This window comes from Patiria miniata, unplaced genomic scaffold, assembly GCF_015706575.1.
Source record: "Patiria miniata isolate m_02_andy unplaced genomic scaffold, ASM1570657v1 HiC_scaffold_24, whole genome shotgun sequence".
NCBI lineage: Eukaryota > Metazoa > Echinodermata > Asteroidea > Valvatida > Asterinidae > Patiria > Patiria miniata.
In genome coordinates, this window is record NW_024037063.1 from 18,487,265 (window position 1) to 18,508,202 (window position 20,938).

The following is a 20,938-nucleotide window of genomic DNA, read 5'->3' on the forward strand; positions in this document are numbered from 1 at the left end:
TGCTAGACTCGTACCGATTATGCTTGATCAAACCTAAGTTTTCCGCATAGACTCACTGCATTCACATTGTACGACAAACGATAGTTTCAAAGCTGAGTGTACTGGTGTGCGAGTCTCGGATCATTGTGTATGCACTTTCCCAAGACGATTATCATGCTAGCGTGATACACAAGTGTATGTATTGTACATTCATTGTCGACATACATAACATGTTTGTATTGCAATTTGAGTATTTGTGGTGTTTTTCGATCAAGTCAAACATTTTGATCATGGAGCAAAAACCCACTGGCGTCCGTGTTCATACGTTTGTTTTGGTACTGTATTGTAGGTATGTTTCATCCAAATAAGTGGCCATTCAATTGAGATAGTTTTGACGCTGCTTGAGTAATTTTCATGTTTGTTTAATCTTTTGATTTCAGAGTCAGTTCAGTTACGCCTTGGGCTCTGCGGTGATCCTCTTCCGATTCTTCACAATTACCGGCAAACATGTGAGTATTACATGAAAAATGAGGTTCCTTTGACTTTTTTTCAACTTAAAAATTCTCTGTTGAGGTCCATGCATGAATGATAGGTGGTGCTTCGTTATCACTCGCAAGTGCTCCGGTGTGGGAGACACACTGCGTGCGTGCACAGGTTCCCTCGTATATTGCGAGAAGTACACATGACTCATGTTATTCTGAAAGTGCACAAATGCGTAGCGTCTTCACGTGAGGGTCTGGCGCCGTCAGCAATGCGTTCAAGGTACCTCCCAGTGGTCTCCCCAACTTTCTCTTTGTAACCATAGAGGGGGTACTTATGCACGAAGTCTATCACATTGTCACGAAGTCTATCTTAGTTCAATGAAGGCAAGTCTGTGTTCTGCAGCCAGGAGGAAAATTGCCAAAAAAGAAGCAATTTTTTTATAAAGTCTCTTGGGAACTACATCACAGTACATAAATGTGTATTGTGTTGGCCTCATGATCTTGATCATCAAATTCAAAATCTGCGGGTAATTCTGCAGGTTGTGGTTCCAGTCCAGCCTGGGGTTATGGTGTGTGTGCCCTTCCTGGGGTTATGGTGCTTCTCCCCACCCAGGAATAAATGGGTACCTGCTAGGCCAGAGATGGTTATTGTGATTGATTTTAGCTGCTTTGCACCGAAATGGCAGCATCGAGCTGTATACTCCCCAGGGATCTGTGATTGTCTTTGGAAAGTTTTATGGGCGCAGTGAGCAAGGGTAGTAATCATATTGTGGGTGCATATTTAGCATTTTATACCAAAGGTCAAAGACCTTTACAGTTATTACTCCTATTCATCAGGCCATCAGGCAATGAGACCATTTTTTTTCTGCAGCAGCTTAGATCAGCACAATCTGGTCTCTACCCTCACATGTACCCATTTATACTACTAGGTGGAGAGTTGTAGTAAAGTTTCTTGCCCAAGAACATTAGCACCGTGTTCCCCATCAGCATTCAAACCCAATTACCACGGCGCATGAGTCAAACACCTCAACCATTGAACCACTGCGCTCCACACAATATGTGTGCTTTATTAATACACTTTTTTTTTTTGTATTATTAAATTACATGTTTTTTATTGTATTTTTGTCTTGTAGCCGACACTGAAGATGTTGATGATGACGATCGTTGTGAGTATGGTCAAGAGTTTCTTCATCATCGTTGGCCTGTTCATTCTCATCACGTTCTACGCCTTCACGGGCGTGGTGCTCTTTGGAAAAGTCAAGTACGGCGAAATGCTGAACAGGTGAGTGGAATTGAATGGACACTGCAGTCCCAAAAGAACACTTTGGGGCTCTAAACAGCATTTCTCCTGAAACAATGATAGTTGGAAAGATCCTAAGTAGTAGAATATAAACGATCACGCAACTGTACTTTGAAAACTGACGATTCCGTGTGATAATCAGGCAAATGTATATTGGTCTAAAAAATATTGGTCCTCTACGATATTTAATCCAAGTAAGCTCTCTGATAATATTCCGCACCAAGGTTACTTATATGCAACTGATCCTATCTGCTCCATTCACAAGTACCCCCTCACCGGCAAAGAAAGTACAGTTGGGGGTGACCGACCGACGCCATCTTGACTGACTGCAATATTGCCGCGACGCGCGACTGTACCACTGCGTTTACATAGTACAAATCCCCTGGTGTATGCGTGAAACACACAAGGAAGGGTGCGCATCAACCAGCTAAATGTCCCGCCCATGGGACGTTGTTGCTAGGTAAAAGGGCACCCTCTTTGTTGGCGCACGTAGCCCATATACATTTAAGTTGTTATTATGTTATTATTATAAGTGATGTCATGTTTTGGATAATGTTTTCGTTCCATAGACATGCTAACTTTGAGCACGTACCCAACGCCATCGCCGTGCTGTTCCGCATTGTCACTGGAGAGGACTGGAACAAAATCATGCATGACTGCATGGTAAGCAGTCTGATTTCATTTGATTTGATTTGATATGATTTGACTTGATTTGATGTGATTTGACATGATTTGATGTGATTTGAATTGATTTGATGTGATTTGATTTGATTTGATTTGATGTGATTTGATTTGACTTGACTTGACGTGACGTGACGTGACGTGACGTGACGTGACGTGACGTGACGTGATATGACGAGACGTGACGTGATATGACGAGATGTGACACGTGACGTGATTTGACGTGATTTGATTTGATTTGACTTAATTTGACTTAATTTGACTTGATTTTAATTCATTGCTTATAATAAACTAAAGAGTCTTGAAAGTAAGTCTCAAGACTTTACGATAATGCTGTCAAGAATCAAGAGTCAATTTCGTTGTTGAACACCAAAATTGTAATAAAAATCGGTATCCTCTCTGAGTGATCCCCGTTTGCTATTTCCCAGGTTTGCAACATTGCTAATGTTGTTAGCATCGTGACTTTGGGCGTGACCCCTGGCTGCATGGCATATACAGGTTTATGGCTTCTGACTAGCGCCCCTTGGACAAAGACATTGACAAAATGGGGAACCGCCAACATAGGGCTGGATAGCTCAGTTGGATAGTTCATATTTCTATACTTACCTTGTTTGACACTACGTTTATGCAAAAGCAAGACTTCTAAATAACACACCAAATTGGTGATTATTGATAACATTTACAATTACAGAAATGACTTTTGATTTATCCATTAATGATATTGTTTCAATAGATCAGCCCGCCATATTGCAGCAGAATCGGTCCCAATTATTGGCAGACAGATTGTGGGAATGTCACTGCGTCACTTCTGTACTTTGGCTCCTTCTATGTCATCATTGCGTACATCTTCTTGAATCTACTCGTTGGTAAGTTGTACTTCTCCACTCAGCCTCAGTGATGCACTGTGCCTTAACCAGATCACGTCAGAGGCCGTGATGACACGCACTGGCCGTTTTGAAACACAGGCATTGCTGATGGGTTAAGACGTCAAGATTGCTTCGACTTGCATCTCGGTTAGGTCTAAACACGCTAATCCCTCGTGCCTTTTGTACACACACACAAAGTCTGTGGAGGCGGACCGTGTATTGATCTTGAATTGGCCGTTGTGCACGGCCTATTGTTGTACAATTTACGCTCCAGTGCACACCCAGAGTATTGAAACATATGAGGTTTCGGCAAGAAATATCGTACAAACACTGTTGACAAGACTCTTGTGAATCAGTATTTGTTGCGTTTGGCTGTATATCAGAAGTAGACTGGAAAATTTTGCCTTTTCTGAAAATCGAACTTTCGGCAAAAATACTTAACAAATTTTGAATTAATTGCAGCCTAACAATAATAAAGGGTAGACTGGTTCCCGTCCCTTATCAGAATAGATAACACAGGGCTGGGAACCAGTCACAGGGTAGATCTCTTCATTTGCAAAAGCTACCCGAAACAAAACACCTTTAGTTTCAGAGCGTTGCAAATGCCAAAAATATGAAAAAGTAGGTAAAATTTGTCAGGAGTAAAAAGAAATTGTTGAATTTAGACAATGAGGCTCCGATATTTGATCTGACTGCCTTGTTGTCTTTGATTGATGTCGCAGGTATCATCATGGAGAACTTCTCGCTCTTCTACTCCAACGAAGAGGATGCGTTGCTTAGCTACGCAGACATCAAGAACTTCCAGATAACGTGGAATACCGTCGACGTCGGCAGAAAAGTAAGCATCTCCAACCGCATGACACCTGTATCAAGATTTGATGTATAATTACGTATGTTTAAGGCCTCCCAAGATGGCGTCCAAATTACATTTTACTATGCAGTCTGTATGGTGCATCATTTGTTTACGTACGGTTTAGGCCTCCCAAAATGGCGTCCAAATTAATTTTGACTATAGTGCTGCATGGTGCGTCATTTGGTTACATGCGCTTTAGGCCTCCCAATATGGCATCCAAATTACCTTTGACTATAGTGCTGCATGGTGCGTCATTTGTTTACCTACGGTTTAGGCCTCCCAAAATGGCGACCAAGTACTTCTGACAATGATGCTACATGGTGTTTCATTTGTTTACTTACGTTTAGGCCTCCCAAAATGGCATCCGAATTACTTCTGACTATAGTGCTGCATGGTGTGTCATTTGTTTATGTATAGGGTTTAGGCCTCCCAATATGGCGTCCAAAATACTTTTGACTATAGTGCTGCATGGTGCGTCATTTCTTTACGTACAGTTTAGGCCTCCCAATATGGCGTCCAAAATACTTCTGACTATAGCGCTGCACGGTGCGTCATTTGTTTACGTTTGGTTCAGGCCTCCCAAAATGGCGGCCAAATTACTTCTGACTATGATGCTTTTTTTTGTTCTCTCTGGAGGGAGTGATCCCAGTGAGTAGAGTCAAGTTTGTCTTGCGCTTGCTCCGCGGCCGTCTTGAAGTTGACATGGATAAGGATCGTCTGTTGTATAAGCACATGTGCTGCGAGATTGAGAAGATGAGAAACGGTCAAGACGTCACGTTTCACGACGTGCTCAGGTGAGACGATGAAGCAAGATAGATCAGTTAAACAATTGAGTGCACATCTGCGCTCAAGATCAAAGATACATACGCATCAATCAGAATGAAAGAATCGGCCAAATTTGATAAAGTTACGAGTTTCTTGTAGATTAACCCTACCCCTCTAGGTTGTTTTGATTAGAAACCTGCCAAATGCAGCAACATGCAACACTTGTCTAAATGACAAGCCTGCCCAGTGCAGCAAGATCCATCAGGTCAAAAGTCTCAAGGCCAAACTGCCTCAGAGTCTGTGGTCACCAACTGCCTCAGTATATAACTGTGGCATTGTTCAATGTGACTAGCTCTCATTGTTTCAGAATTGGCCGTTTATGCACTGGTGTTGATGGCTCAATGCAGCAAGGTCACACCGACTTTTACACCGGATGCACCGTGTTGCGTCTGGCAGGGTTAGGGTCAAAGATGGCAAAACACAACTTTTGTATTAGCAATCAAACAAATGTTCATGATAGTCTGTAGAAAAGAGTAAAATTGGAGACAAGTTTGTCATAATTTCAGTTTTTGTTGTTATTTAGTGTGTATTTTCTAATTGTGTTTTGTGGACAGTATGTTGTCTTATCGGTCTGTGGATATCCGTAAGAGCCTTCAACTCGATGAACTCTTGGCACGAGAGGAGTTGGAGTATAACATCGAGGAGGAAGTTGCCAAGGAAACCATCCGTACGTGGTTGGAGAAAGTCTTGAAACGAATGAGGGCGGTATGTACAACGCATATCGTAAGTTTCTTAATATTGGCTTTAGATAGGTTTTCCCACTTGTGCTCCTGGAATACCAAATAATGTTGTGCATCTTTGTCCCATATACGAGTCATTCTACAAAGTTAAGAGTTCGAAGTGTGACAATTTTTCCTGTCCCTGTTACTTTGGTACTGAGTAATTAATACCATTCACGTATAATTAAGAATGACTTCAAAGATTTTTTATTTGTTGGGTATGTAGTTTGCTATTCATAATCATTCTTGGAGGACGACTGCATTAAGAATTATACAATCATAGATGTCAGATGTAACAGGGACAGGAAAAAAGTGGACCCCATATTTATAGAATGACCCATGTGGTATACGGAACACACTGTTGCCATGGATCAACCAATCAGGCTCGAGCATTCGAGTTTGCTTCGAGAAATATTTTGTTATATTCATAGTCATATAGCGTGTGACTTATTTTGTGTGACTGCCAAGAATTTAAAAACTAAGAAAACCAAAACTCGTTTTGCTTTTTCCTGGACAAAAGAAGAGTTTATATTGTTTCTTATTGTTACCAAGTCCTTTTAAAGCTTGATATTTCTTAAAAGTTTTCCTAAATTTTCTTTAAAATCTTTTGACAGAAAGAGAAATCGCATATTCAGATTCCCAACTTCCTACTGGGTTCCTTGACCAATGAGAGGGAGACGCATAAAATCCTGGATGTCCCAGCATTCATTGAGACAGCTGCTAAGGACGACGTGAAACCTGAGGACAAAGAAGGCAATGAGAAGTTGAAACCTTCGCCGGAGACCAACAGAGACCAGGTCAGATAACAACTAGCCCTAACCGTGCTAAATGCAACATAATGCAACAGTAGTAACATTTCCATCTTGTTGCATTTAGCATGGCTACTGTTCATGGTGCCAGAGATGTTGCAACATAATCAACTGTTGCATTTTGTTGCATTTAGCAGGGAGACCAACAGCTAAATGCAACGGAAAGCAACATAATGCAGAAGTGGTAAACATTTGTTGCATACTTGTTGCATACTTGTTGCATTTAGCATAGTAACTTCTCATAATGCCAGAGCAGTTGCAACACAATCAGCTTTTGCATTTTGTTGCATTTAGCAGAGAGACCAACCAACACAGACCAGGTCAAACAAAAAGTTGCCCTAACCATGCTAAATGCAACAGAATGAAACAGTGGTAAAAAGTTTGTTGAATGCTGATGCATTTAGCAGTCAATATGAGTTTCCATGCGTTGTTGCATCTTGTTGCATAAGCATGGTTACTGCTGGTTATGCCAGGGCTGTTCAAACAGATTCCACTGTTGCATTTTGTTGCATTAACCATGGTTCTCATTCAGATGTAATGGGTTTTGTTGCATTTAACAAGGTACCTGAAGAAAAGCTGATGGGGGGGTTAGACTTGGATTGATTAGATTGTACTTAGTGTTTTTTTTAATTTGCAACAACTGATTTTCTTTTCTTTTGCTTGACCCAGGACCACCCACCCCAGAGTTCACCAAGTCACAAGTTACTCGTCCCCACCCTCTCTGAGGGCGGAGCTAACAAACCAGACAGTGATGATCAGGGGGCGGGCCTTAGGGTCAGGCGACAGGGACGTAGACTTCAACCAGGTGAGACATTGATAATTTTGTACTTAAAATCCACCTATTTATGTACATATGGTCCGTAGGTTTCAATTCCAAGCACTCTGTGTAGCACCCGGCACCAGTTTCTGTGAAACTGTGGATATGGGTTCTTCTTTAGTACCTAGGTTCCACATTTTTATGTCTGTGGTTTTGTTGTATAGGTTCTACATCAAGCATCTCGTGCAGCCCCATAGCTCAGTACCACTCTCTGTTAGACTGTAGTTATGGGTTCTATTTTAGTACTTAAGTTCCAAATTTTGATGTTTGTGATTCTATTCCATATTCAAAGTACTCTGTGCAGCAACCCTAGCCCAGTTCCACCATGGGTTCTTTTTTAGTACTTAAGTTCAGTAGTGTGATGTTGTTCTATTCCGTAGGTTCTACTTCCAGCACCCCTTACTGTTAGACTGTGGATATAGGTTTTGTTTTTGTACTTAAGTTCCACGTTTTAATGTCTGTGGGTCTATTCCATAGGTTCTACTTCCAGCACCCCTTGCTGTTAGAATGTGGATATGGGTTCTATTTTAGTACTTAAGTTCCACGGTTTAATGTCTGTGGGTCTATTCCATAGGTTCTACTCTAGGCACTCCATGTAGCACCCCTATCTCAGTGCCACTATGGGTTCTTTTTTAGTACTTTAGTTCAGCAGTGTGATGTTTGTGTTTGTATTCCATAGGTTCTACTTCCAGCACCCCTTACTGTTACACTGTGAATTTGGGTTCTATTTTAGTACTTAAGTTCCATGTTTTAATGTCTGTGGTTCTATTCCATAGGTTCTACTCCAAGCACCCCATGCAACACCCCCTAGCTCAGTGCCACTATGGACATTTTGTTTAGTACTTAAGTTCCACATTTTGATGTCTGTGGTGTTATATTCCATAGGTTCTACTCCAAGCATCCCATGCAACACCCCTGGCTCAGTGCCACTATAGGTTCTTTGCTTAGTACCTAAGTTCCACATTTTGATGTCTACGGTTCTATTCCATAGGTTCTACTTCAAGCACCCCATGTAACACCCCTAGCTCAGTGCCACTATGGGTTCTTTGTTTAGTACTTAAGTTTGACATTTTGATGTCTGTGGTTCTATTCCATAGGTTCTACTCCAAGCACCCCGAGCAGCACCCCCAGCCCAGTCCCACTCTTCCCTAAGACGGTCAAATCCTCCATGGTCTCCTCCGCCACAAAAGACGTCCAAGATTGGTGGAAGGAGCAGCTCCGATACGACAGCGGATCGGAAGAAGATTGAGTAAATCTCAAAAAAAGGAAAGTTTTTTTTATGTAAAGATTGTTTCTAGTTGTGCCTGTACGCATTTCTGTGATTATGTCACTGAATTGATGACTCTGTATGTCAACCTAGTTTGTAATGATGCTGTTGGGACTGAAAAACATTCTAAAAAAAGACAAGTAGAGTTTGGACTCTGTGCATGAACGTAGAGGGTGCTTTGCGACTATTTTTGAGAGCCCATGCAGTGGGAGGGACGCACTGTACTGGTTCGCCCAGTTTCTTGTAATTAATGATCAAGTTTTTCTAAGATTGGTATTTGCTTGTTGAAGACACTTTTCTTGGTTGTTTGCGATTTTGTTGTAAAGATACAGGAATTGACTTGTGTGAAATTGTATTTATTGAACTGTACACACACAAAAAAGAAAGTTGTTTTGATAGACACCGTGGAAGAATTACCATGTTTATGCTTGTATAAGTTTATTTATTTGCGAAAGTCAGAGGTAAATTGGTTTCAAATGTTGCAAACTTGCCGCTTTACTGTAGATTGGCGGTTACACAGGTTGTGCATTGTAAACTAGACGCGGCTTATTGTTGTGTAAAATAACCGTGAATGCTTTATCAAATGTGCCGTTTATGGTTGTCATAATCGTACCGACCCACCTCTGGGTGTTGGCTCCGCGTTTTTCTCAAAGTTTTTGGCATCCATCACAGCTTTGAAGGCTTACCTATACTATGTATTTTGAGATGCGCTGTATGACCTTTGCCTACTACAATGGCAGCACTGACTTTTTGGTACCAGATGTAAGCTGGGTCATGTGTGGCAGTACATGTACTAGTCCGAAAATGTTGGACTCTCAGTACTGTGTATGAGAGTCCTAAAACTTTAGGTATTGAAAACATGCAATACTTGAAAATAGACTGGCACATGAAACAACCAGTCCAACACCCCTTTAGTACTGCATCAGTCAACTGTGTCAAAAGAAACATCTGGTACGTAGTCTCTATTTCTACACATTCTTTATGGTCATGCCACCAGACTACTGAAGGGTCAAACGTTGCAAAAAGTTGGACGTGCACCAGTCTAGTTTTTAGCTTCAAATTGAAATCACCTGGCTTCACTCTCAGGTGCAAAATGTTAAAGAAAGGTCTCTTTTAAAAATTGAATTGAGACCTCAATTTTGGCTGGTGAAATACTGAGGACCTTATCTTTGCCCCATAAAAATTGTGGAGAATTTTGTTGGCTAAAGAGTGAGTTAAGTTGGTCTGATCTTTTTCTGTACTCGAGGTCCCCGACTGTGCATGTACATGTGGCAGACCGCAGTACACGAACATGTGTATGTCCAATTTTGCCATAGTTTTTTTTAAATTGTATTAAACAGTAATTCCTACATGTTTAGTATAAATTTGACAACTCTGTTTACAAGCATGTTATATTTATTGTGACAGTATTTGTCAGTACTTCTTAAATCTATTTATTTATTTATTTATTGAATAACAATATCAAAATTATATGTTTGCATGGAAAATAGTAGGCGGTAAGTTATGTTCTCTACATATTTGGAAATGTACTTATATTTATTTATTTATTTATTTGTCAGTATTGGAGGATAGTGTATATATGTGTACCTTGTCTGGCAAGTTGTATTATTGAACTGTACACAAAAAAGAAAGGAACTAAATGCTATAAAATCAAATAGGACAGAAAGTTATGTTCTCAACATATAATTAGAAATGTGTTATTTATTTATTTATTTATTTATTGGTACTTGGTGGAAAATGTTTTCAAGTTTAAGAATGGTTACTCAAAAATGTATGTGGCAGTTATTTAAAAAGATGCTTTTGCAGGGTATGTGTGAGGGATTTGCAATGTGTCTGAAAGATGGTTGTATAAATTAGTACTATTTATATATGTGTAATTTTCTTTTTAATGAGCATGCCAGGTTTGTTTGTTCGTGCTTCCATTTGTTTATACTTTTGTTTTTTAATGTAAATGGTAGTTTATTGTTGCGTGTGCTGCGGAAAACATTATGTACAACTATTACTGTTATAGTGGATTATCTCGATACAGAAATATATTATAGAACCTTGAAGTTTGTTAAAACTCTTATTTATGTGTATGTAGAGAAAAGACTCAATTGATTTATAAAGATATACAATATAACAGTTTCGTAGTGTTATTTTTTAACATATCTGACAGACCTTGAGAAAATATGTAGTCCAAATTAGATGTAAATTTTATTAGTCGTCGTCGGTTTTAATGTCAAGGTCTCGGAGGGATCAGATTTTATCAGTTTACACATTTCTCTTTATATATTTTATCAACCTTGAAAATTCTTCTAAGATAATCGCTTAGAATTGTAATATCATTACCACACCTTATCCTCCTTTTGGAAAAACCCGGACGACTAACTGGTAGTTTTTTCTACTCGGCCTCACCAGAAATAAAAAATAATAATAATAATAAAATAATGTTTTTTTTTTAATGATTACTCCCCGTCTGGTATTATTGAAATAGTTCCTTGTTTTAACTGTGATTAACCAAATATTATAAGCTTCAAGATTTAAGTGTCGTTCATTGAAAACCATGTGATATTTTGATTTATGGATTAGTTATTTTTGTGGACGTGAAAAACCGTCTTGCGGTCGGCAAAACATTTTTATTGTGTAGAATGGTGCATGGGTGAACGGACGCCAAAATAGTTTTTTTTAATAACTATGATTAACCAAATATTAAAAGCTTCAAGATTTAAGTGTCGTTCATTGAAACCTATGTGATACTTTGGTTTATGGATTAGTAATTTTTGTGGACGTGAAAAACTGTGTCTTGCGGTCGGCAAAACATTTTTATTGTGTAGAATGGTGCATGGGTGAACGGACGCCAAAATAGTACGGTGCTATTGCATATAAAACTGTGTTCTAATGAATCTATTTATTGTTCTGTGAAAAGCTTGAATCGAATTTGCTATAGATCAACGTTTACATTTAGAGACCACTTTTATTTGTGAAAAGGTTAACATGACTATATTTAGTATTATGTAAGTTTAATGAAAATAAAAGTTAATAAATGTCCATGTATTTAATCGTCCAAGGAATTAAATTACATTACTACAAAAAAGAATTGCTTGTTGAATCCTTTTTTGGGGGGGGGTGTTTTGATTCCGTTAAAGGGAAGATACAACATTTGCAAACATCAAAAAACGAAATGATCAAATTATCACGAAATACCTTACGGAATTGTTAGGGACTGACAGTCTAAAGCATCCTGTAAAATCGTGGTTCCTGGTGTGCTGACATTTTCAAGAAAAACTGTATTTTTCCAATGCTGGTCGGCCGACCAGCGTTGGAAAAAACTGGCTTTTTTCAAAAACTGTTCCTATTTTTTTCATATTTAGTTATTCCGCATTTTCTTTGCAATAGCCTACACACCTGTGAAGGGGTACAAACCTGCTAGAGTGATTCTTTGACCTTACAATTCCCCAAAGTCTTTACGTTTCTCCGTTTCATCTAATAAGTGGGGTCGAAGAACCAGACTACAAGAAAATGATTGGTTTTCTTGGTTTTTCCAGCATAAACAAGCCCAAAACGTGAAACAAGTCAGTTTAACAATATTTGCTATAACATATTAATCCTCCAAATCCATTTATTTCTGAAATTTGCCTCAAAAGCAAATGTTCCCTTTAAGGTTTGTTTGGTTTTGCGCAACGAGTGTGTTTATTTGCAGATATTCTGTAGACACTGATTTCATTTAATTTGAGGCAGCATTTTACCAAGTTGACTCAAAAATTACCCGTGACAGTGTTATTCTTTTCTCAATATTCAAAACGCTTTCGTTACCAATCATGACAACTGAGTGTCAAGGGTGGATCCGGGGGGGGGGGGTGGCGGCAAAGGGGGTCATGCCCCCCCCCCAAAAAAAAACCGATGTGACATCGCAATAAAGGCAGGCAATGAGTACACCACCATCTTTTCCTCCAAAAAACATTGGTTAAAGTGGTCAGATATTGCCTCAGATCGCACCACAGAGCATCTACAATCCAAAAATTATCGGGGCCCTTAAGCGGGCCCCGAACCCACGCCGTAATTTTTTTTGACCCATTTTTTTGGGGGGACCAAAAATTTGTTTGGCCCCCCAAAAAATTGTGTTCTGGATCCGCCCTTGACTCAGTGTAGGCGAAATTTCAATCAAAAATATATTAATACAACAGGTATTTCATGAGTAATCGTTCGCCCAACGTGCAAATTTGCTCTGTTCAAAACAGGATGAGTTAAAAAAAGAAAAGAAAAAAAAAAGAATAAGTGCGAATGCACAAGTTCTGGCCGTGTTGCAATAAGTCTTGCATAAAAGTCTTGCATGAAATTGATCAAAATGTATCAGCGCCAGAGCTGAAAATGCAACGCCGATGGCACATATGGAACACCATATTTTTGGTCAATTTTCCGGGGACATACGGACAGACGGACGGACAAACCATCGGGTTGACCGACCGACCACTAAGTGACATGTAGAAGCTCCTGCCAGAGCTTAAAACAAAGGAAACCCAAATAGCAGGTTTTTTAAAGGGAAGTTCTGTCAGCGCTTTTCAGATTTAGGATGTGAAAGTCAAATTGATAACCTTTCTTTTACAAGAATCACTTCCCATTTACTCAGTATTTCGTGAATATTCATTTTTCGTGCATTACATAATATTTTGTGCATATTCGTTTTTTAACAGATAAACAAAATCACTTGAAACTGGAGAGGAATATTGTTAAATAATAATTAAAATAGCAAAACAATGTGTTTTAAACACGGAGGAAAACCTATCAAATAAAGCGATCCTTATTTATTTTTTTCAAAAGAGGGCGCACTACACAAATAGTGTTCATCACCGTAAACGAATTTTTATCCACACATGAATTTGAAACCCAAACCCATTTCCCATTTCCCTGAGCAAAAAGAAAAACGGATTACCGCAAACCCGTTTCCCACTCACTACGCCGAAAAAAAAAAAAACGGATAACGAAACCCATTTCCTAATTCCTAAGCAAAAAGAAAAAACGGATATTCAAACCATTTCCTAATTCCTAAGCAAAAAGAAAAACGGATAACAAAACCTATTTTCTAATTCCTAAGCAAAAAGAAAAACGGATAACAAAACCTATTTCCTAATTCCTAAGCAAAAAAGAAAAACGGATAACAAAACCATTTCCTAATTCCTAAGCAAAAAGAAAAACGGATAACAAAACCATTTCCTAATTCCTAAGCAAAAAGAAAAAACGGATATTCAAACCATTTCCTTATTCCTAAGCAAAAAGAAAAACGGATAACAAAACCTATTTCCTAATTCCTAAGCAAAAAAAAACCGGATAACAAAACCTATTTCCTAATTCCTAAGCAAAAAAGAAAAACGGATAACAAAAAAACATTTCCTAATTCCTAAGCAAAAAGAAAAACGGATAACAAAACCATTTCCTAATTCCTAAGCAAGAACAAAAATGGATAACACAAAACCATTTCCTTATTCCTAAGCAAAAAGAAAAACGGATAGGAGCCTAACAAACCCATTTCCTATTTCCATACGCAAAAAGGACAACGGATATCGATTCCCCCATTTCCTATATCCATACGCAATAGGATAACGGATATCGATTCTCCCATTTCCTATTTCCATACGTCCTTGCTCTATGGGATAACGGATATCGATTCTTCCATTCCCATTTCCAAACCAAATAGGATAACGGAATTCGAATTCAAAATCCCAAATCCTAAAGAAAACGGAATTGGGATTTCTCAATGCATGCTGGGAATTTCAGACGCGGGAACTTTTTCGCAAAGTCGTCCCCAGGGTTTACTTTATTTTTAAATTTCCTTGCCTATACTATGTACTCGTGAGTGCGTAATGCTCAACACCACGTAAACGAGATTGCACTTGACGCCGTTAATTTTGAAGAGCGCCGCCTGTTGTTTGACAATGTGCTTTTGTTCTCTCACGTGGTTCGTTGCGCATTTGTAAATTGGCGGCGGGCAAAATGGTGGAGGGTTTTCGGAAAACGTCACAACAGTCAAAGTAAGTTTGTCATTTTTGGTCTGAAAACCTAACCATTTGGCCTTCGAAAGTTAGGTAGGAGTGCCTGAACTACTGTAGATACTTCTGGAGTTGATGCACTGTTGATAAAACGGCTCTAACCTAAGTTTTTATAGAAGGAATTCTTTCAATTATCTTTTTCCTTTCTCCATTTTCTGAGAATCTGGTGAGATGGGCGTGGTTGAAAAAAAAAAATTCTGGGGGATGGTAAGAATGTTGCATCCTGACTTTTTTCTTCATATATCATCTCAATAAAGGTCAGTCATTGCAAAAATGTTGAAAAGACATGAATCTGAGACTGAGAAACATTTCCAATATTTTTAGGAAATACTTGAAAAGTGTTAGGAAAAAATAGGGTCGGTCGGTCGGAATTTTTTTTTTTTTTGCCAATTTTTTTAATGCAGATTGAATGGGGTATTCAATCATATGCGAAGTTTTAGCCTGAACTATTTCTATTGCTATACACGAAATGGCAACAAAAAGTGAGTGAAACCTACCTTTAATTATAGTCCATATATTTACGTTCGATAATTTCAAAAAATAATGGAAAATTCAGGCCGTTCGCACCATATGCACAACGCTAGTCAAGACGCGGGGAGCTGGCCAAAACTCCGAGGTGTGTGATGCGTGCGTGTGTGGCGAGCGGCCCACCATGGGCCGACAGACCTGTTTTAACGGTCAACAATTTCGGGAAACTCGCGGCATGTACGTATCACTCCAAATCCGAGTAGTGTGATCTCAAAATGAACTCTTGAACACAGAAAATACATACACAGACAAGCTAGATCAATTCTGTAAATTAACTTGCAAAAATGTTCTTTCTCCATCGGTGTTTTCTTGGCATTTTTACGATGTCGAATCCGACCAGTTGACAGTGGCATGCATTGTACTGATAGCGTGCTATCGGTCGCATAGCTAGCTATGGACTGGTTACCGCATTTTCATTATGTCTTCTAAATTGGCCCCTGCGTGGCCGCCACGTGATTATAGTCACCCTGCGTGACATCAAATTGCGAAGTAGTTATATCGTGAAGCGAATTTGTAATAACGGAGGTTTCTTTTGAAAAAAAGCGAATGTAAGTAAGAAATCAAATAAATACAATCATTTTTGGATGTAAAAGGGTTGTTGAGAGGTATTTTGTGAAGACAGAAAAGGCAGATTTTATTTTTATTTATTCAATTTTTTTTTTTTTTTTTTTGAATTGCCGATAAAGTTTTTAGGGTCGCAGCCTAAAAATAGGGTCGGTCGGGTAACCGGAAGCAGAACTATTCCTTTTTTTGGGGCCTAAGACCTCAATCTGGGTCTGATAAACATCAAATACAATGTACTCTTCCGTGATTGTGTAAAAAGTCTATGGTGAGTCAAGAAAATCGTCTTAGACGATTTTCTTGACTCACCATAGACTTTTTACACAATCACGGAAGTGGCATTAGGTTTTGACATTTTTTCCAATCACACTCTTCTCATTTACAGGTGGTTATCACGACAGTCAAACTCAGAGCCGAAATGGATCGGATGTCAAGAATGCTAATGTGAACCACATGAAGCTGATCTTCAACTGAAGGAACGGCCGGACTCTCAAAGTCCTTGCCACTCTCGGTTTGTCACAATTATACAGTGCCCATCCAACCTATAATTAATATGCTCTAGAACAAAGTTCCAGTCAAGTGAATAGGGCCAACTTCTTAGGGCCCTGCATTTAAATAATTTCATATTAATAAAAAACTGAAATCTAAAATGAGAAAATATAGTAAATATTCACGATGTTTAGACCTTGACATAGATGCTTAAAATTAGGTCTAGATTTAAAATAACAGGTGCATAGTTAACCTTACCAAAACATTAGGTCAATGGAACTTCAGATCACTTGGGTCTCGACAACAAGGAATATATCTTATGTTTAGACCTCAACAAAACTCAGTGCGTAAAACTAATCTTCCACTTTATTTAAAGTAAATTAAAAAAACATCAGCAGAAACATGTAACAAAATCTAAGGTCAAAGCTAATAAAAGCAAAAATTTTACTTAAAATAGCTTTAGATATGAAGCAGCTCACTTGGGATGGCAATCCAGTTTTGACTACAATGTGGTAGCGCGCATTCAACTTATGCCAAAGTCATTTTTGTTTCCACTACATGTTCTGTGTAAAACTGTGGACCCTTGCAGCATTTTATTAGGTCATTCAATCATCTGCATGCATTGACGGACAGTCATATTAACCATGGACAGACAGTCATATTAACCACTGGCACTGACGACATAAACCGCCTAATTAACCACTAACCAGACCTGTCAAAATGTTGCAAGGACTGGGGAAATATTCCATGCTTCTTGGGAACTTGAGTTCAATTGTGCATTTTTTTTTTTTTTTTGGTTTTTCAAAGCTGGATTGCCAGTAAAGACAATTCTTAGCATTTATGGAATTTATTGAAAAGCAAACAATTCGAGTCAACTTTAACGTTTGGCTGAAATAATGAGCACAATCATGAAAGAAAATGAAAATGCTTGAAACAAATTCTTTCAGAGCATGATCTAAAAGAGGACAGTTATAATTTTCCAACTATATTATGTTCTTATGAAGGGAAATTATTAAGCAAAAAAAATCTAAATGTTAAAAATGGACAGAAAAATGAAATTGAAGTTAAGTTATTCTCTATGAAAATGATATAAATGATAAATAGCCAAACAGTAAAGGATGTGTTCAATCTAAAAAAAAGCTGTTTAAAAACTACATTCATAAAAAAAAATGTTTAAAAGGATTAGTTAGTATATGGCATAAACCTGAAAGAATTTTATTTCAAAACAACAATTACTAGCTAAGTAATAACTCACATGTATTTTTGCTATAACCACATGATTAAAAAAATGAAGTGTGACATTTATTCAAGTTGGCCCTTGACACACTTGGGACAATGTTCAGTATGGAGCAGTAAAATGTGAAAGTCATTATGGAGAAACTCCGAAAATTGCCTCCAAGTTGCTACTGGATAAACTTTGGACATTAACATTAAAGACAATACTGCTGGAAATTTGACCTGTTCGGAACGAAGGAACGTGACTGTTTTGTTGAGTATTGTGTTTCTCCAGTGCGGACTCGTTGCGAACTGCTACTTAACTTGATACAATTGTCTTGGAAGCACAACTGAAGAACATGCCTACCTTGAACTCCATGCCATGTTGGACGTTTGTTTAGACACTTAAGAGTGTGCTTGTTTGGAAGGACGATGCTTGTTTGGAAGGACGATGCTTGTTTGGAAGACGAACTTGAACTTTGTGGAACACTGCTTATTCTGATGTTGGGAGACGTGGAATTCGGATGACTTTGGGACAAGTGGAATTCTGGTGACTTTCTGATGTTGGGACAAGTGGAATTCTGGTGACTTTCTGATGTTGGGACAAGTGGAATTCTGATGACTTTCTGATGTTGGGACAAGTGGAATTCTGATGACTTTCTGATGTTGGGACAAGTGGAATCTCCATCCTTGCTACCCCTGGATGCCTGTATCACTCAGAAAGCTCAGAGGTAATTCCCCCACCCCCTAACTCATTGTTAATTATCAGATAATTTTAAAAAAGGGATTTTGCTGATACAAGTATTGCATCATTTAACTAGGTTTGGGTTTATTTTACAAATTAACACAATGTGATGTGGCAAATGACGCTATTTAATTAATTGTTTCAATTGAGTTTTGAATGTCAATGTAAAAATGGCAGAAATAATGAATCTGTTATTTATAGATTTCAGCATTTAATAACTTGTATTTGACCACAGGTAATGAAAGTAAAATATTTCACATATGTGAACATTTATTTGTATTAAGATTGGTGATTTTTATTTTTGCAGGCATGCATGAAGATGCACAAGACCCCCGGATTGTGAAAGTGGACAGTTTGCAAGTGGAGTCGTTGGTTGGATCGTTTGGATCATCGGCACTGGGGGAGAAGGTTGCATGTTAACTGAGGTGAGGTAACCTTTTCCTTTGCAGCTCAAGGACACATGCACTTGTCCCCCCGGATTGTGACAGTTCGCAAGTGGAGTCGTAGGTTGGATCGTTTGGAATCATCGGCACAGGGGGAACAAGGTTGCATGTTAACTGAGGTGAGGTAACCATTTTTCTTTGCAGTTCAAGGCCACATGCACTTGTTCCCCCCAGAAGAGGAGTCGTTCATGTTCAGAGTGAGTCAAACCAAGATTCTTGTACTTTTTCATGTGCAAGCAAATTTCAATCCATCCTGATTCTAAAAGTCGTATCAACTGCAGTACATATTAGGTTATGGGAACCAATTTGCGCGCCATTTTTTAAAGCAATTTTTGTAATAAAAATGCGCTCATAACAAATCCTACAAATTTGCTTGCATATGTAGATGTAACTTGAACCATCCTGGAAAAATGTCAGTGAAAACAAAGTTTTTATTAAAATAAGCGCGGCAAAAAGTCCATTTGTCAGGGTTTTGCTGAAAAGGAAATTTCAGAGAAAAACATTCCCCAATTTGTTTAGTATCTGAGCTCAATCGTTCTTTTTAAGAATTACTTCTTTTATTTACTAAAAGACCACATTTTGGTTAATTTTTGACGTAAAAAAAAAAAATTCCCAGGGTGGTTGAAATATGTGTTTGTGATGTACTGGTTGGTGGTGGGTGTGTGCTTGTTATCATGTGGGGTGTAGGTGGTGGTTTGTGTGGGGTGTAGGTGGTGGTTTCTCCACAGGTCGTCGGCGACTGGGCGCCTGTGCGAGACAACTGTGCGAGACGACTGCGCGCGGCCACTGCACGCAGCGACTGTGCGAGGCGAATGTGTGCGGCCACTCCACGCGGCCACTGCGCGCTGCGACTAATCGGAGTTTGACTGGTGCCCGGTTGAGGTGCGGCGTAAACCCAGTTAATCGGGGTTGGACTGGTGCGCCGATTGAGGTGCGGCGTAAACCCAGTTAATCGGGCTTGGACTGGTGCCCGATTGAGGTGCGGGGTAAACCCAGTTAATCGGGGTTGGACTGGTGCTCCGATTGAGGTGCGAGGCAAACCCAGTTGTAAGGGACGGGTTGCGTCACCGTGGGGACGTGGGTCCTACGCAGCGGCCTGGAAACCCTAGGATGCCGTGCCTTAAAGGAGCAGGTAGTGCGTCCCTCTTTATAGGGGCGTGGCCCTGTATTCACAGCCGGCAAACGCTGCTACTTCCTCAGAACGCATGAACCTGTAATGGGGGATGAACTGAGGGGGGCACGCATATAGGTTAGGGTATAACCTTCCTGATCCTTCGGGGTTGGGGGGGTGGACCGGACAGTCGGCAACTGTGCCTGGCCCTCCGGGGCCGGCCTTTTGCCCAGCGATGGACCCTTCGATACTGAAAGCGTGTTTGGGGCTGGTATCCTGGGACCTTCACGTGGTGGCCCTGTTCAAACTAGCCTTACCAGGATATGCTTCCAGAAGGTTTTCACCTCAAAACAAGGTAAGATTTTAGAAGTAATGACTTATCAAATATGAAATTGATGCAACTTTTGAAAACTAATTCTTAACAATAAGAAGATTCAACTATCAAAATGAACTTCAAATCAGGCCCCCAGAAAAATCTGTTTCTTGAATTAGTTTTTGCCATTGTGCAAAGAAAAGTTTTTATTTGAAAGATTTTTTTTTATTTCAAAAAGTTGAACGATTTCTAAAATGTGGGTTTTTATAAAAAAAAAATCCTAGAATAGTTAACAATTGCCTCCTCTTTCTTACCGGAATTCAGAGTGTATAAGCAAAGGCCATTTTGTTAGACCAGAACTGAAATTGCTTACAACTCTCAACAAATCTCACTTCACTTTTAACTCAGGTTTTCTGGGCTTCAGAGGGCAAAAAAGTAAAACCCATGAAAAAGACGGTTGCAATTTGCAACTGATCTTTAATGGACAGCAAAAGGAATGGATAAACATCTTCAAAACAGCTGAAATTACAATTGGACATTTTGTTTGTGAACAAGTCAAATGTACTTTGAAGTGCATTCTATATTAACGGCCTAATGCTCTGCATGAGACGGTTTAAAATTGAATTTGTCTGGTCAGTTCGATTAAAAAAAATCAGCAAATTGAAAAGTTTCAAAACTGAACAATTTCCAGTTTAACCCTCCTTGTTTTGGATCAGTCACAGACAGCCAAAAAAACCCATCCTGTTCCCTGCCATGCCTGTTACACAGGCTAGTCACCAAAAGTCAGATCATATTTCAAGCAAGCACTGTGACTAGTCAAATTCAGTCAACAGACAAAAGCAGGCACAGCTGGCTTATCAATTACCTACTAGTTGATAATTGTTTGAAATAACTTTCTCTTTCAGGTGA

General features: G+C 39.2%; 1 protein-coding gene across 5 annotated transcripts in view; it reads left to right on the plus strand.

Annotated features, from left to right (window-relative positions):
• LOC119732650 (sodium leak channel non-selective protein-like) overlaps positions 1-9,479 on the plus strand; it is a 57,799-nt gene extending 48,320 nt beyond the window's left edge. For 2 of the 5 annotated variants that reach the window (XM_038206272.1, XM_038206275.1), the window contains exons 31-40: positions 420-488; positions 1,595-1,743; positions 2,331-2,424; positions 3,176-3,308; positions 4,031-4,146; positions 4,798-4,955; positions 5,541-5,709; positions 6,320-6,502; positions 7,184-7,319; positions 8,429-9,478. In XM_038206272.1, the coding sequence (XP_038062200.1) occupies positions 420-488; positions 1,595-1,743; positions 2,331-2,424; positions 3,176-3,308; positions 4,031-4,146; positions 4,798-4,955; positions 5,541-5,709; positions 6,320-6,502; positions 7,184-7,319; positions 8,429-8,580 (1,359 nt within the window). In that variant the 3' untranslated portion in view covers positions 8,581-9,478. Of the gene's footprint in view, positions 1-419; positions 489-1,594; positions 1,744-2,330; positions 2,425-3,175; positions 3,309-4,030; positions 4,147-4,797; positions 4,956-5,540; positions 5,710-6,319; positions 6,503-7,183; positions 7,320-8,107; positions 8,158-8,428 lie in introns of those variants that run through there. The other 3 variants (XM_038206273.1, XM_038206276.1, XM_038206277.1) reach the window with 3 other exon arrangements.
• The last annotated feature ends 11,459 nt before the right edge of the window (positions 9,480-20,938 follow it).